The 13,129-nt window shown below is 37.8% G+C and overlaps 1 protein-coding gene across 2 annotated transcripts in view; it reads right to left on the reverse strand.

Moving 5' to 3' along the window:
- The window catches only part of LIN28B (lin-28 homolog B), a 123,416-nt gene extending 110,545 nt beyond the window's left edge, over window positions 1-12,871 (reverse strand). The window contains exons 1-2 of one of the 2 annotated variants that reach the window (XM_060115183.1): window positions 12,838-12,871; window positions 4,703-4,890 (exon numbers count right to left, since the gene is read on the reverse strand). In XM_060115183.1, the coding sequence (XP_059971166.1) occupies window positions 4,703-4,890; window positions 12,838-12,871 (222 nt within the window). Of the gene's footprint in view, window positions 1-4,702; window positions 4,891-5,724; window positions 5,735-12,837 lie in introns of those variants that run through there. The other variant, XM_060115184.1, reaches the window with a different exon arrangement.
- Window positions 12,872-13,129: the final 258 nt, after the last annotated feature.

Genomic DNA, 13,129 nt, shown 5'->3' on the forward strand with positions numbered 1-13,129 from the left:
CTTCTATTTCCATTACTCTTTGAAATGTTTTCTGAGCAAAGTAATAAAAGGAACATAAAATATATAAAATCTTTGTAATATAGGCATTTGTATTCTCATAAAGATCAAACTATAAATCAGAAATAAGGAGCAAAAGAAGAAAACATCAATACCTGAAAGGTAATTGAAGCCTTAAAAACCAAATTAAATATTTAAGCCAACTGAGTAATAATAGCTAAATTGCAGTCATTTTGAAATTACTCTTTCTCTTTGAAAAAGAATTCTTACATAAACTGTGAAACAAATGAAATACATTTATGTTAAAAATTCTTTGTGGAACTTCCCTGGTGGTGCAGGGGTTAAGAATCCGCCTGCCAATGCAGAGGACACGGGTTCGAGCCCTGGTCCAGGGAGATCCCACATGCCGCGGAGCAACTAAGCCCGTGCTCCAAAACTACTGAGCCTGCGCTCTAGCGCCCGCGAGCCACAACTACTGAGCCCACATGCCACAACTAATGAAGCCCGCGGGCCTAGAGCCCGTGCTCCGCAACAAGAGAAGCCACCGCAATGAGAAGCCTGTGCACCACAATGAAGAACAGCCCCCGCTCGCGGCAACTAGAGAAAGCCCACGTGAAGCAACGAAGACCCAACGCAGACAAAAATAAAAATAAAAAAATTTATTTTAAAAAAATTCTTTGTATCCTATTTGATGGCAAACAATCCCAAATATATAACCCAACAAAAAATATTATTATGCAAATGAGCTGTAGAGAGGGTAATAAGGAGAATGGATTCCAACCCTCCTCCGGACAAAATAAAGTTCCAATGATCATTTTTATCTTATTAGTTGAGATAATGACTTTAAAAATAAATGTCAAAATCTATGTAAAGAAAAACGTACATAACATCAACAGGTAGTTATTGAGTAATACTGACCTTCTCCATAAAAGATCTAGTATTTAATTACCATGTGATTCATTTAAAGTATCATCACATATATAAGTACTATTAAAAGATTATAATATTTCAGGAAGTTGCCAAAGACCTTTCCAGGTAATTTAGATATGTTACCCCACAATCTAACTGTGGAGGCAATTTTTTAAAAACTTAATAACAATAAACTGATAGGAGTATTAATTATTAGCACTTACAAAATAATTGTATTCTAATTGATGAAATCAATTGAGTAAGAACCTAGACTTAAAATCTGTATTAATTGTCTATACTCTTACTACTCAAGTGTTTTGCACTGGATGCTTAAGTAAGAAATTCCTACAAATTTATCCTACTTACAAACTAAATCATCACCAAATATTTTAAATACTAAAAATTTTAAGGAACACCTTAAAAACAGTGGGCTGTGACAAAATTCACAACTGTAACATTTATACATTTTTGTTGTTTTTAAAAATACTGAATGCTATCAAGGTTTCAGTATTAACGTGTCAGAATACATCTACTCATTACAAATCCATAAAAATACGATCATTTAAATCACCAGTTAACATTAGAAAATCCAATGAAGACAGTCATTTTAAACCAATGGTCACATACCATCCTCAAATGGCAGAGTCTCACTACATTTATCAACAAGTCTGAAGATAGAGAAAGGACAGCACCTAAGTATTGGGCATGTTTTTGAGGAGTTGGTGGCATTACAGAAACTAGAAGAAAGTTTGATTGTATTTTTGCCAACAAATTATAAATAGAATTACCTAACCATAAATGTATAGCTCTATTTTAAGAACACACTCATATATTCTCTTCAATTCATAGCAACTGATTGTTTTTGATGTGCAGTTCTTTGCAGTCAGTATTTTTAAAGGAGAAAAAATATCTGGGTGCCTTGGCACGATTTTTTAAATATTATTTTAAAGAAACTAAAATCATTTCTTTTTTATTTCCCCAAACATATACTATTAAAAACATGTTTTAGAATATTTTTTTAAAAATCCAATGACACATGTACTTCCAAAAAGTAAAAAAAAACCGCCACTACTTCATATATTTAAAATAATAATTAGATGTCACTCTAGTTGAACATTTAAAATTCCTAATTATCTATGATGCCTATTCTTTCATAACAAAATAGTATACAGATGTAATGGGGAAAATCTAATTTATAATTATACATAAAATCTAGTATGCTTTCAAAAATGCTCATACAGTAAAAATGGCAGCTAAAAAAATAATTTTTAAAATGTCTTAAAAACTTCTATAAAATGGTCCTCAATTGCAACCTGATTGTGTAAGTGATGCTGCACACATTATTTATGGCCATCAAATTGTTACTTGTAGCTGCTTGGCTAAAATCAGTGGGATTCTGCCTTCTTCAAAACAATTATTCATATGATTTATATGCAATTTATATAAGTTTCAATATAAGACAGAAATCCCTTTACCTAGGCATCAAAGTTAAGAAGCAAAAAAAAAAAAAAAAAAAAAAAACACAAAGAAAAACAAAACAAAAAACCCAGCAACAATAACAACAAAGCAACTGATTCTAAATAGTTTTCCCTAGGAAAAAACTGAGATATATTTCAAACAGCAAATACTTTAACCATCAAAAACTGCCCTAAAATGTCACTTTCTAATTTTAAATTTAAAGATTATTACTGCCCTGTTTTTTTACACCACAAAAATGCTAATACGTGAGTTTTACTGACTTTTTACATACTTCTTCCTAAGAATGTATCCAAATATATTCTTATGAAAAATACAAATATATATTTTTTGAGAGAATTTTTTATCACATACATCATTTTAATACTGTTCTATTAGTAAATACATGATGTGTAACAGAAGATTTAAAGTAAGTCTAATATAAGTAATCAATGTTTGTACTCTAGAAACTATTCACTATGTATATAAAAAAAACTTTTCCAGCAATATAGCATTTCTTAATTCAGTGGATATAGGAATGTTTATCAACATACAACCATTAAATAGTTTAAAATTGGATGTCTCATTGTTCTAAACATTAATATCAGTTAATAAAATGTCTACTATTTGAATACATTAAAAGGTAAACATAGAAAACCAAATTATAACAAGGCGTGATCAGACAAAGAAGAAAAGGGCTATTTTTTTTCATTCATCTATAAAACAAATTTATGAGATTGTAAAGAACAATTTAACAACCTAAAGAAGGTTCAAAGCAGGGAAAGCAGGGGCCTGAGAGAAAATGGATTTGTCAATGATTTCAGTCATTCAGTCTAGGGAGGAGAAAAGCAGAAAATGTGGCTTCATTTTGCCATATAAAGTAGGAGGCATAAAATCCAGTAGCCTGTCTGTGGAGTTCTATTTATGTATTTAAACCCTGTTTCAATTCACAGATTATGCTGATCCTTCCACATGTAAACAGCCAATAATGATAGCCAGGCCTTTAGGAAAGGAAAACACACACCACACAGCAAGGTCAGGAAGCTACCAAGCACACAGGACAACAGATCAAAACAGAATGGTTTCATATGTTTCTATTGTTTATATACTTAATTTGAAGATGATATTCCTTAGGGGGGAAAGGAGGTTGTAAATTATTACTAAGAACATGCAACATAGTATCAAACAAAACAGAAAATTTTTATGCAAATATACTAAATATTTAATTTCTGCATGTATCTATGTCAGTCAACCTGTAGGACTGATATGCATTCATTCGATTATTTTTAACTTAGATGTCAAGCTAAAATAAACTTTAGTCCTAAATCCCTTTACTCCTAAGAATTCATTACAGATAATTTGTATTTCTCTAACTTCTTTCGATGAAATAATCAAGCTTGCAAACTGTAAATACCTTTTTTTTTTTTTTTACTATTAAGAGATTAAGCACAACAGAGGAGTGAAAGGGGGAAAGGTATTAATTTCCTTGTTTCTGCGTAAAATTTCGAAAATAAGAAGCAATGACATTCTATTTGGTATTTAAGCATCTTAAAAAATTACAACACAATATAAGCAACAGTGGAAATTTACCCCAAGTAGCCCACTAGCACATTTTAAACATACAAGCTAGAGCCGCCTCTGGCCACATGTTTTTTTGAGTTCAGTCTCTTAAAGAGACAGTATCCTTGGACCTATGCCCTACACGGAGCACATTTCTAAAATGTTTGATTACCAACAATCCTCCCTTGCATTTCTTCAAATCTATACTAGGCCAACAATGTTCTACTCTATTTTACTGTGAAATCAAATTATTTTAATTTGAATCTACAAAAGACTACTGGACAGACAGATATAAAATAATTGGGGAAGCTACTGTGATTAGAGGTGTCTAAAATAAAGGGACCTACAGATTTCTTATAACAGCAAATTGGCTTAAAAAAACCCAAAACTTAATAAGATCACTGTTTCCTCATTCATTTCCCACTCATTCCCCAGGCACAGGCCACATAACGTATCGTAACCGATAACACCGGAAGCTACACTACGGCAATTTCGCTGTCGAAAGAAGAGGGGAACTTGCTTAATCAAGTCAACCACCACCCAGAAGTGAAATTTCAGAGATTTCATTTTCTGTTCAGGAAAAGACACCCAGGAGGGTGCCCATGCACACACCCTAATAACTGTATTCACTCGTGACTGTAAGGAAGATTTTGAAGGGCACATTATTGTAAGCCCACTGACAAAACTACCGGTCAGCTCCTCCACATGAAAAAGGTGAAGACGAAGAGAAAAAACCAAAACCAAAACCAAACCAAAACAAAACAAAAAAAGTTTGTCTTACTTGGTGTACAAATACATCGACTGGAATATCCAAGGGGCTTCCCTCTCGGCTTATCATGGAGATGAATCCAAATCCCATTCGCACGTTGAACCACTTACAGTGGCCAGTTCCGTGCAAAACCTGGGATTCCTCCTCTGCCTGCTCCGGCAGCTTCCCGGGCTCTTCTCCACCACCTTTGCTTGCCCCGCCTGAGTAGAACAGGACAAAAAAGTCAGTTAGTCAGTATTCCCATACAGTTCAGTGAAAGGAAAAAAAAAAAAAACTGCTTGGGAGTGGGGGTGGAGGGGAGAGGAAATGAAAAAAAAAAGCTATTAAATGGTTGATTCTTTCTTTTATTCGGCAGAAAATATTTTAAATTAAAGGCTTAAAAGGGAAAGCGGGGGAGGGAGGAAGCCACACTGTTCTATCGATCACAACTTCCACGTTTCTGTACATACGTGTACGTTTTCTTTTAACTCTGTTTCTCGGCCACATATTACAGTACAGCATGCGATTATTTTACTTGCATGTTGCTGATTTAACACTGATCCCATTTACAAAGAGAAATTTTCAGCGAAACTAATTCTCTCCGGCGTGCCCGAGGAGGAAAGAGAAATCGTGAAGATGGTTAGAACTAGTTAATGCACATGCGGCAGCAGTGATCCAGGGTTATTTGCAATGTGCATTCCCCTCCCCCCCAATAACTTTCAATTAAAGTTGGGGTGGAATGGGGGAGGGGGCAGGTGTATAAAAGTTTTCTTGGGCTCACTAACTGAAACTGCGCTTAATCACACTCAAACAATTCAAACAATAGCCCCCTGAAAGCTTTTCAAGTTGTGAATCAGTGTGGGCGGTACAAAACATTTTTGGAGATCTATAACAATAGGTTGCAGAAAGCCCCACTGCGCGATGGGGGGTGGGGGGTACTGCTCAGTATTGGGGTAAAAGGGGAAGGGGGGACGGGCAAAGAAGGGTGGGAGAGGGAGAGGGCGGGAGAAAGGAAGAGAGAAAATCACAGTAAAACAATAGAAAAGAAAATTAACCTTCGGCCATGTTGCCCCACGGGCCCTCTGCTCCAAACTCGTGAGATGAAAACTTTCCCTTTGCAACGGAGTGATCTTCTGCATCAATCTAACATCTTGATTTTGTGCGATCACAAATTTAGCTCGCATGGTCTAATGTGCTTTCCCTCTTTTGATTTTTTTCTCTCCTCTCTCCAGTTTCTGGCCCCCTGAGCACACGTGACTTTGTCAATTACATGCTTTCTTGCTACTAATTTCACCTCGGATCCTTAAGGGGCTGGCAAGAGGAAGAGATAACCAATCGCCATTTCATCTATGCTGACATCAAAATAATTTATGAATGAACACGAAAAACTCAAACATGTTATCTTAAAGACAATTTGGGACGCTTCTTTACGATAAATCAGAATGCCGATTTCGTGCTTTTACTTAAACACAATGGAGGGTCCTTGTGAATCGTCGATTTAGAAAAACGGCACAGTCATATATGTGCACACGCGTGCCTTACACACAAGCCTGTCTAAATAATCTCATTTAAGGGGGAAAAAGCCATTTAAATAAAGCAACCGACGTTACGCTTTTTTCCCCCTAAGAATTCAGCTGCTCCGTTAACAGTAAACCTGCTTGGGATGCAAATTTCATATTTAATTCCATTCTTAGAGGAAATATGTAATTTACGAAAGATCTAATTGAACCTAATTACACACCCATGAAACTTTAGATAATGGTAACCTACACCTACAATAAGAGAAATGCACACAATTACCTGACTGTGACCTGAAATTTGTTTCAAATTTAAAATAAAATGCTACCGGAAAAATCGTTATCACCTTCTTGTAGTCAAATTGTGTTTAGGTTTACCATTTCGGAACATTTTGGAGGGGGCTGGTAAGGAATTGTACTTCACAGGTTTCTCCGCCATCTCTTTCCGGGGGAGGAGATGTGATTAATGACTTCCTAAATAACAGCCCAGTTTTCCAGCCTAACATAGAGTGAACCTCAATCAGTGGCGATTGTTCCCCAAGAGCAAGGCGACGTAGGGCAGGGAGGGGGAGGGGAGCGCCAGGCAGGGGAGGTGAAGAGGAGCCGCCAGCACAGGCGGCTGCGGAGCCAGAGAAAGAGGTGGGAGAGAAACAGCGGGCGCGGGCGGGGGGAGGGGGTGAAAAAGGGAGGCAAGTGGGAGAAAAAAGGTAAATTTATATCTTATTGACTGGACCCTGACATTTTAAAAGTCCACTACCAGGGGACAGAAGAGTTGAATAAACGAAAACTTAATAACGGGTTAGGCTCCTACCGTCCCTTCCCCGGCCAGCCCCCGGTTTCAAACTGCTTACCCTTTACCTTTAAAATTGGTTCAAACGATTGTTGATTACTAGATGCTGACACCAATACTGCCTCCCTCATCGACCACTACAGTAAATGTTATAGATCAACTAGAAATGCTGGATTTCCTTTAGAATATAAAATAAAACCCGTCTTTGAAACATTAAAACGCACCACTACTCTTCCCCCACCCCACCCCCATTTTCTTAAACAAGCAGTTTACCGAGAAACTGTACAGATACCACTTCCCTTCGGCAAAGCTACGGAGCTTACCCTCCCCCACTATACCCGCAACCCCCCTCCCCGTCTCTCCAAACACACTCCTAACTCTAACACTGTTTCACACAAACTAAAACGTAGGGATTCTGACCGAATCTAAAAGCTTTTGAAAATCCACATAATGCACCTATTTACACCTCCTCCCCATACTAAACAATGAAATATAAATTTATACTAATTAGTTCAGATCTGAAGTAAATTGATGTATATAAATAAATGTTATTTTCAGCTGTTTGTGGTAAAAGGCTTCAATCGAGACTGATTAACTTGAAAAGATTTTTCGTCTGTTTATTTCTTTTGTTGTTTCTCAAGAAAGGAGGCAAAGCTTTCTCATCTTATTTACTTTGTGTGTATGGGGGGGCGGGATAACCATGTGCCAGCTGGTAGGGAGGAAAGAAAAAGTGTGAAAATGTAAATGATTTTGCAAGAGTCCCAAAAGCTGAAGCTCTCAAAAAAATTATTTACTAACAAAACACTCACTAGGCATTAATAGTAGAAATCAACTGATTACACTGACCTATAATGAAATAACTTTAACGATGGTATTCCAGGTTAAATATTTTGAATAACAGGAAATAGAAAAACTAATTTGAATAAGTTGTGTTTTTAAAAATATTTTAAATGAAAGAACTACTTTTAAAAATCAACATCTGGTAACAGGAATAATGTGAAAAGTATTCATGCAAATTGAGGAAATGCCACTATTTATGTAAAATTATCATAAAATTCAGAGGCAGTATAATTTAGTTTTGTCACTGACACACATTCATGATAAACAATGTTTTATCTGTAAGCTTGTTTTCAATTAAAAAATAGTCTAATCATCATAAAATCAGAAATATGTAGGTGGGTTCTGAATCCCTGTTTGTTAAATTTGATGAAATTCAAACCTATAAATACATAGATGAAAAGGGTGAAATGCCATAAGTGAACCACACTGGATGGTATGGTTATGAGATTCAGTTTTGCCTGATTGGGGGCCTCCAGTATTAGTGGAATTAAGGTAGGGTTCACTGGACTGGTCACTGGTGTCAGAGGTTATCGACTCATTCATTTCCTGAGAGGGACATCGGCCTTTCAAGTCGTGTAGAAAGCTTTTTCCAACTGGGGACTTTGAGAAATCCTCTAACATTCATTCACAAAGAATTTAAGGCAAATGCATTTTACATACCTGGTTGGGGGGGGGGATTGGAGTGGGGTCGGTAAAAGAAAGGGGGAGAGAAGGGAAGAGGAAGGGTAGAGGGAGGAAAAGCAGGGAAGGGAATTGGGAGGGAGGGAAGAGAAGGAAGGAGACAGTGACAGAAAATATCAGTCCCCATTTCAGGGATATGGCACTGTCTTTTAAATAGGCTCATCTTTTCTTGCTCCCCCCTCAGTCTTTTGAGCCTAAGATCCTTTTATGAAACTAACCATCATCTTTTTAAGCTCATAGAGTTCTTCTTTCACCTAAAATGGTCCCATGAATCTCCTAGAACGCTTTCCAATTTGTCACCTTCCTGAAGTCTTCTGGTTTTAATTTTTTTCTCATTTCCTACTTGTTTTTAGTGCCAGAAAGACCTGTGCTTGACTCAAAACGCATGTTTTATACTTGTGGAAGCCAAATGTTTCAGTGGCTTGATTTATCATACTTCTTGCAAAATGTCTTTAAAATGAGTTCAAGTAGCTACAAAGAATCCTCAATGCACTGGGGGTAAAAAAAAAAAATCAAGGAAATAACCTATCATACGCCCGTTGGTTATCACAATCTAAGATTTCTACATTTAAAAAACGTACATATTTTCTTTTTCTTTCTTTCTTTTTTTTTTTTTTTTTAAGAATTCCGACAGTACAATGCAAGGAGCCGAAAGAGGTGCCAGAGCCCACCGTCGTTGTTTTCAACTATAAGCAATGAGTGACTTCTATTACAGCTGAAACAATGCTTCGGTTCTTCTTAAAACTAGGAGGAGGGGCTGCGGCACTGCGACGAGCGGCTCCACCCGTGCTCTGCGTCCCGGCCGACAAGGCCGGGGTCTGCAGCCCCGCGCTGCCCTCGCAGCCGCGGATCTTCACGCGCAGCTCGCGCCCCCAGGGTCGCCGAGACCCCCAGGTCAGCGTATCTGCCCCTTCCCTCCACCGCCCGCCCATACCACTTCCTCTCCCCGTTCTCTCTCCAGTCACCTTTCCCTTTAGTCACCACATCACCACCTCCTCTCGAGAAGTCAAGCCGTTCCAAAGAAGGCTGAGGATTTCTCACTAATTAGGGGACATTCACATTTGTCATTTCGTCCCGACAAGAGGAACACCAAACAAAAGAAACCTTTGCCTTCACCAGGATGGAGGCAACGCTTGACGCACTCTACTACCTTCCCTGCGTTTCCAGACATGTATCATGTATAATCTGATTCCTTCATCTGGGAGATGTCAGTCTCCGCAAACCAAAAAGTGAAGTCAAGGGGGGGAGGGGCCATGGGGACCCGAGAGAATGACCACTCCACCCCCTACTCCCCCACCAGGCCATGCCTAAAATGGAGCTGTCTTCACACAGACCCCTGGCGCCGTCCTTTCGGGAAGCCACGAAAACGTCGCCGTGCGCCTCTGGAGGATCAGGAAAAGCTGTCGGCGGGGAAGGGGGTGGGGGGCGGCCAGGGGCGATTTTAGGGAACCCGCTGTCTGGCCGCGGCTTGAGGTTTCCCGCCCAAAGGCTGCGGACCCGCACGTCGGGCAAACTGTTGCCGATCCCTCCCACTGCGTTTCAGTAAACTACTTTACCCGCAAATAACTTCCTTGAAATTCTTGCAACACGGAGTCAGCTGAAAGGAGTACTGGACTGGGTGCGTTGGTCTTATAGCACAGGCACTTTAGAATATGGGGGCTATTTGTTTTTGTTTCCGAAGAGCAAAATTCCGTTCTCATTTAATTTCCTTATCTGAGAGCAAAATGCTCTGGCTTAACACAATTGTTCCAATTTGGTGATTTTTACACAGCTTGTAAAAATCTATTAAATATTTTCCTTAAATAGGTTAACATATTTCCCCAGGTATAATTAAATAAAATTATGGAAATACGGGAAACGATTAGAATAAATTTTAAGTGTGCCAGATAAAATTGCCTTTATATTTCAAAAAACAAGCATTTGAAAATGTTTCCTTCTTTTTGGTCCCTTACCTTTCAGCCAAGTATTTAGAGCAACAAAATTAATTCAGAAAAGGGGCATTATTTTAACACCATCATTTTGTAGAAAGTTTATTTTTTTTAACTGGAATAGCAAAAAATCATATTCTATTAACATACTTCTTCATTTAAAAGGAAAAATAAAAATTTTATTATTACTCCTCCCAAATATTTTCTGAATTGTGCACAGCAAATACTCTCCTAAATGATTTTAATTAAGACAGCAATAGGTTAGAGAAATCATTTAGTAATAAGCATTACATTACTTTGCCCAGAATAGCACAAAATGAAGGTTCTTCATGTTTTATTTGAAAAATGAGTCCAGATTTTTCACCTCTACTACTTGAACAGGTATGCCTCATAATTTACAGATCTTTTTGCAATAAATATTCTGAGTCTGCAGAAATGACACTAAATAATGTAAACATACAATTTTCCCCTCTCTCTCAAAGCAATGAATGAAAATGTACCCTTTAAAACTTAATCTCATCAAAACAAATAACTGGAATAAGAGTGGACTGTGGCGCAGTGGTTGAAAGTCCGCCTGTCGATGCAGGGGACATGGGTTCGTGTCCCAGTCCGGGAAGATCCCACATGCAGCGGAGCGGCTAGGCACGTGAGCCATGGCCGCTGAGCCTGTGCGTCCGGAGCCTGTGCTCCGCAACGGGAGAGGCCACAACAGTGAGAGGCCCGCGTACCGCAAAAAAACCCCAAAAACAAACCAAAAAAAGAGTGTGGACTGCTTCCTAGGTATTTCTTTTAATATTTCCACTTTAGGTTAATTTGGGGGAAGAGGACAGGTAGGTGGAAATTGGGAAGGGAAAAAATAGTACAAGAGTAAAAGATGAGGCAAATGAGAAGAAATCTTCAGGCTTTAAAGATGCCTGTGCAGGAGGCAAATCTGTGGAGAAAAAGCACCCAGCTAGAAACCGGAGGCCAGAGTTCTGGTCCCATTTAATGACCTTGTGTGTGTCCTTGGATCATTAAGCTTCTCTGGGCCTCAGTTTCCTCACCTGCAAAGTGAGGACACTGGAGCAGTTGATGTTCAAATCTTTGGCTTAAATGCAATCTCTGGCAATAACCTTTCTTTTGGTGAAAGTGCAACCTCTCCCCGGCCAACCCTTTTTAATCACAAGGAAACAGAGACATGAAACTTTATTGCAGTCACTTAACACACTGGTGTTAACATTACTTCCCAGCAGAAGAGAAAAGGGCCTCTGGACTGCCTCCAATTTGCCCCCAGAGGAAAACCACAATCAATAGTAAGGGGGAAAGAGTTGGTAAATTAAAATATTGTAGCAACTTTTCAGCATCTTCTTTTTCATTGTACTCTTTAGAGCATCATCTCTATGTCAAAGGATTCACTCCAGAAAAAAGTAAAGTGCTTGTCAAAAGGCAATGCCTATCAGTGGTTTCCTCATTAAACCTTTTGATCCCTACTGCTTTCCTCTTGCTACCTACAATCCTGTATTTGATAAGCTTAATAATAGAATAACAGCTTTTCACTTGTACTTATAAATGCTCATAAACTCTGTCATCTCATAGCTCTTAAGAGTTTTGAAAGCAGTATTAGTCAGGAGTAGAGCCAAGGCATTAACTGCATGAGAGCGGAAGCCAGAGTAATACATTAAGACAGTAATACAAATAAAACTGTTACTGAAAACAGTATTGTCAGTTTTCAGTTAGTTTCAGTAATGTAAGAGAGTACTTCTCCATTAAAAGCCTAAGTTTACAGTACATCTAAATAAATGAAAAGATATATATATATATATATATATATATATATTTAAGTGTAGGTTTAAGATGTTAGAAGTTCACATGACTCATTTTTGTAGTATAATGAGGAACAAATTTGATACATGCTCATGAAAAGCAAAATAAATGGAGCTTTCCTAGATTAGGAAAATTCTCTAATTCCCTGAAAAACATGGCTAATAGACTGTGCTATTTATGTTATGGTAAATTTTTTGAAAACAGGAGCAAGTCTCTAGCTTTAAATTAATTCAACATATACTTGTGAGTGCCTATTTTGCTACGGGCTTTACAAAAATGAACAAGCCACAAATACTTTTCATTCAGCTCCATTAACATTTAAATATTATCTGTTTTGCCTGAGATACAGAAAAGGGAATCACAAAATCTAATATTGCTAAAATCAGGAGGAAAAGGAGCTAATTAGAAGATTTCATCCATGCAATTCTGGTGGGAGTATCAGTTTATAGATGAAGTGATCTGGAGTACAGTAGGTACAATATGGGTACCATATCCATCTTGCCAAAGTGGAGAATGCCTGAGGGCTGTCATGTTTTCTCATATGCCTCCAATGATCTTTTAAAATAAATATTAGTTAAGTAAAAATTTAATTAAAAAAAAAAGACTAACCTGGGGCTGATGAAACCTGGTTGAATGACCTCATTGTCTTCTGAAGAACCTAAAATCAGAGAGCTCAAGTCAGTACTACATTAATTGCTCATTTAATTGCCTCTTCTTCAGCTTAATGGCTCATTAGAAAGCAATAAAATGCTTAGGTTTTGACTCTGTGAAGTGACTTGTAAACTTTTTGTTTTACAATTTAAGACTCACCTAGCAAAATTAGATAACCAATTGGCATAAACTTGCCTTTCATTCCAATTAAAGGATGGTAGTTTAAAAAACATTCTAAACAAGACCACTA

This window comes from Mesoplodon densirostris, chromosome 12, assembly GCF_025265405.1.
Source record: "Mesoplodon densirostris isolate mMesDen1 chromosome 12, mMesDen1 primary haplotype, whole genome shotgun sequence".
Classification (NCBI taxonomy): domain Eukaryota; kingdom Metazoa; phylum Chordata; class Mammalia; order Artiodactyla; family Ziphiidae; genus Mesoplodon; species Mesoplodon densirostris.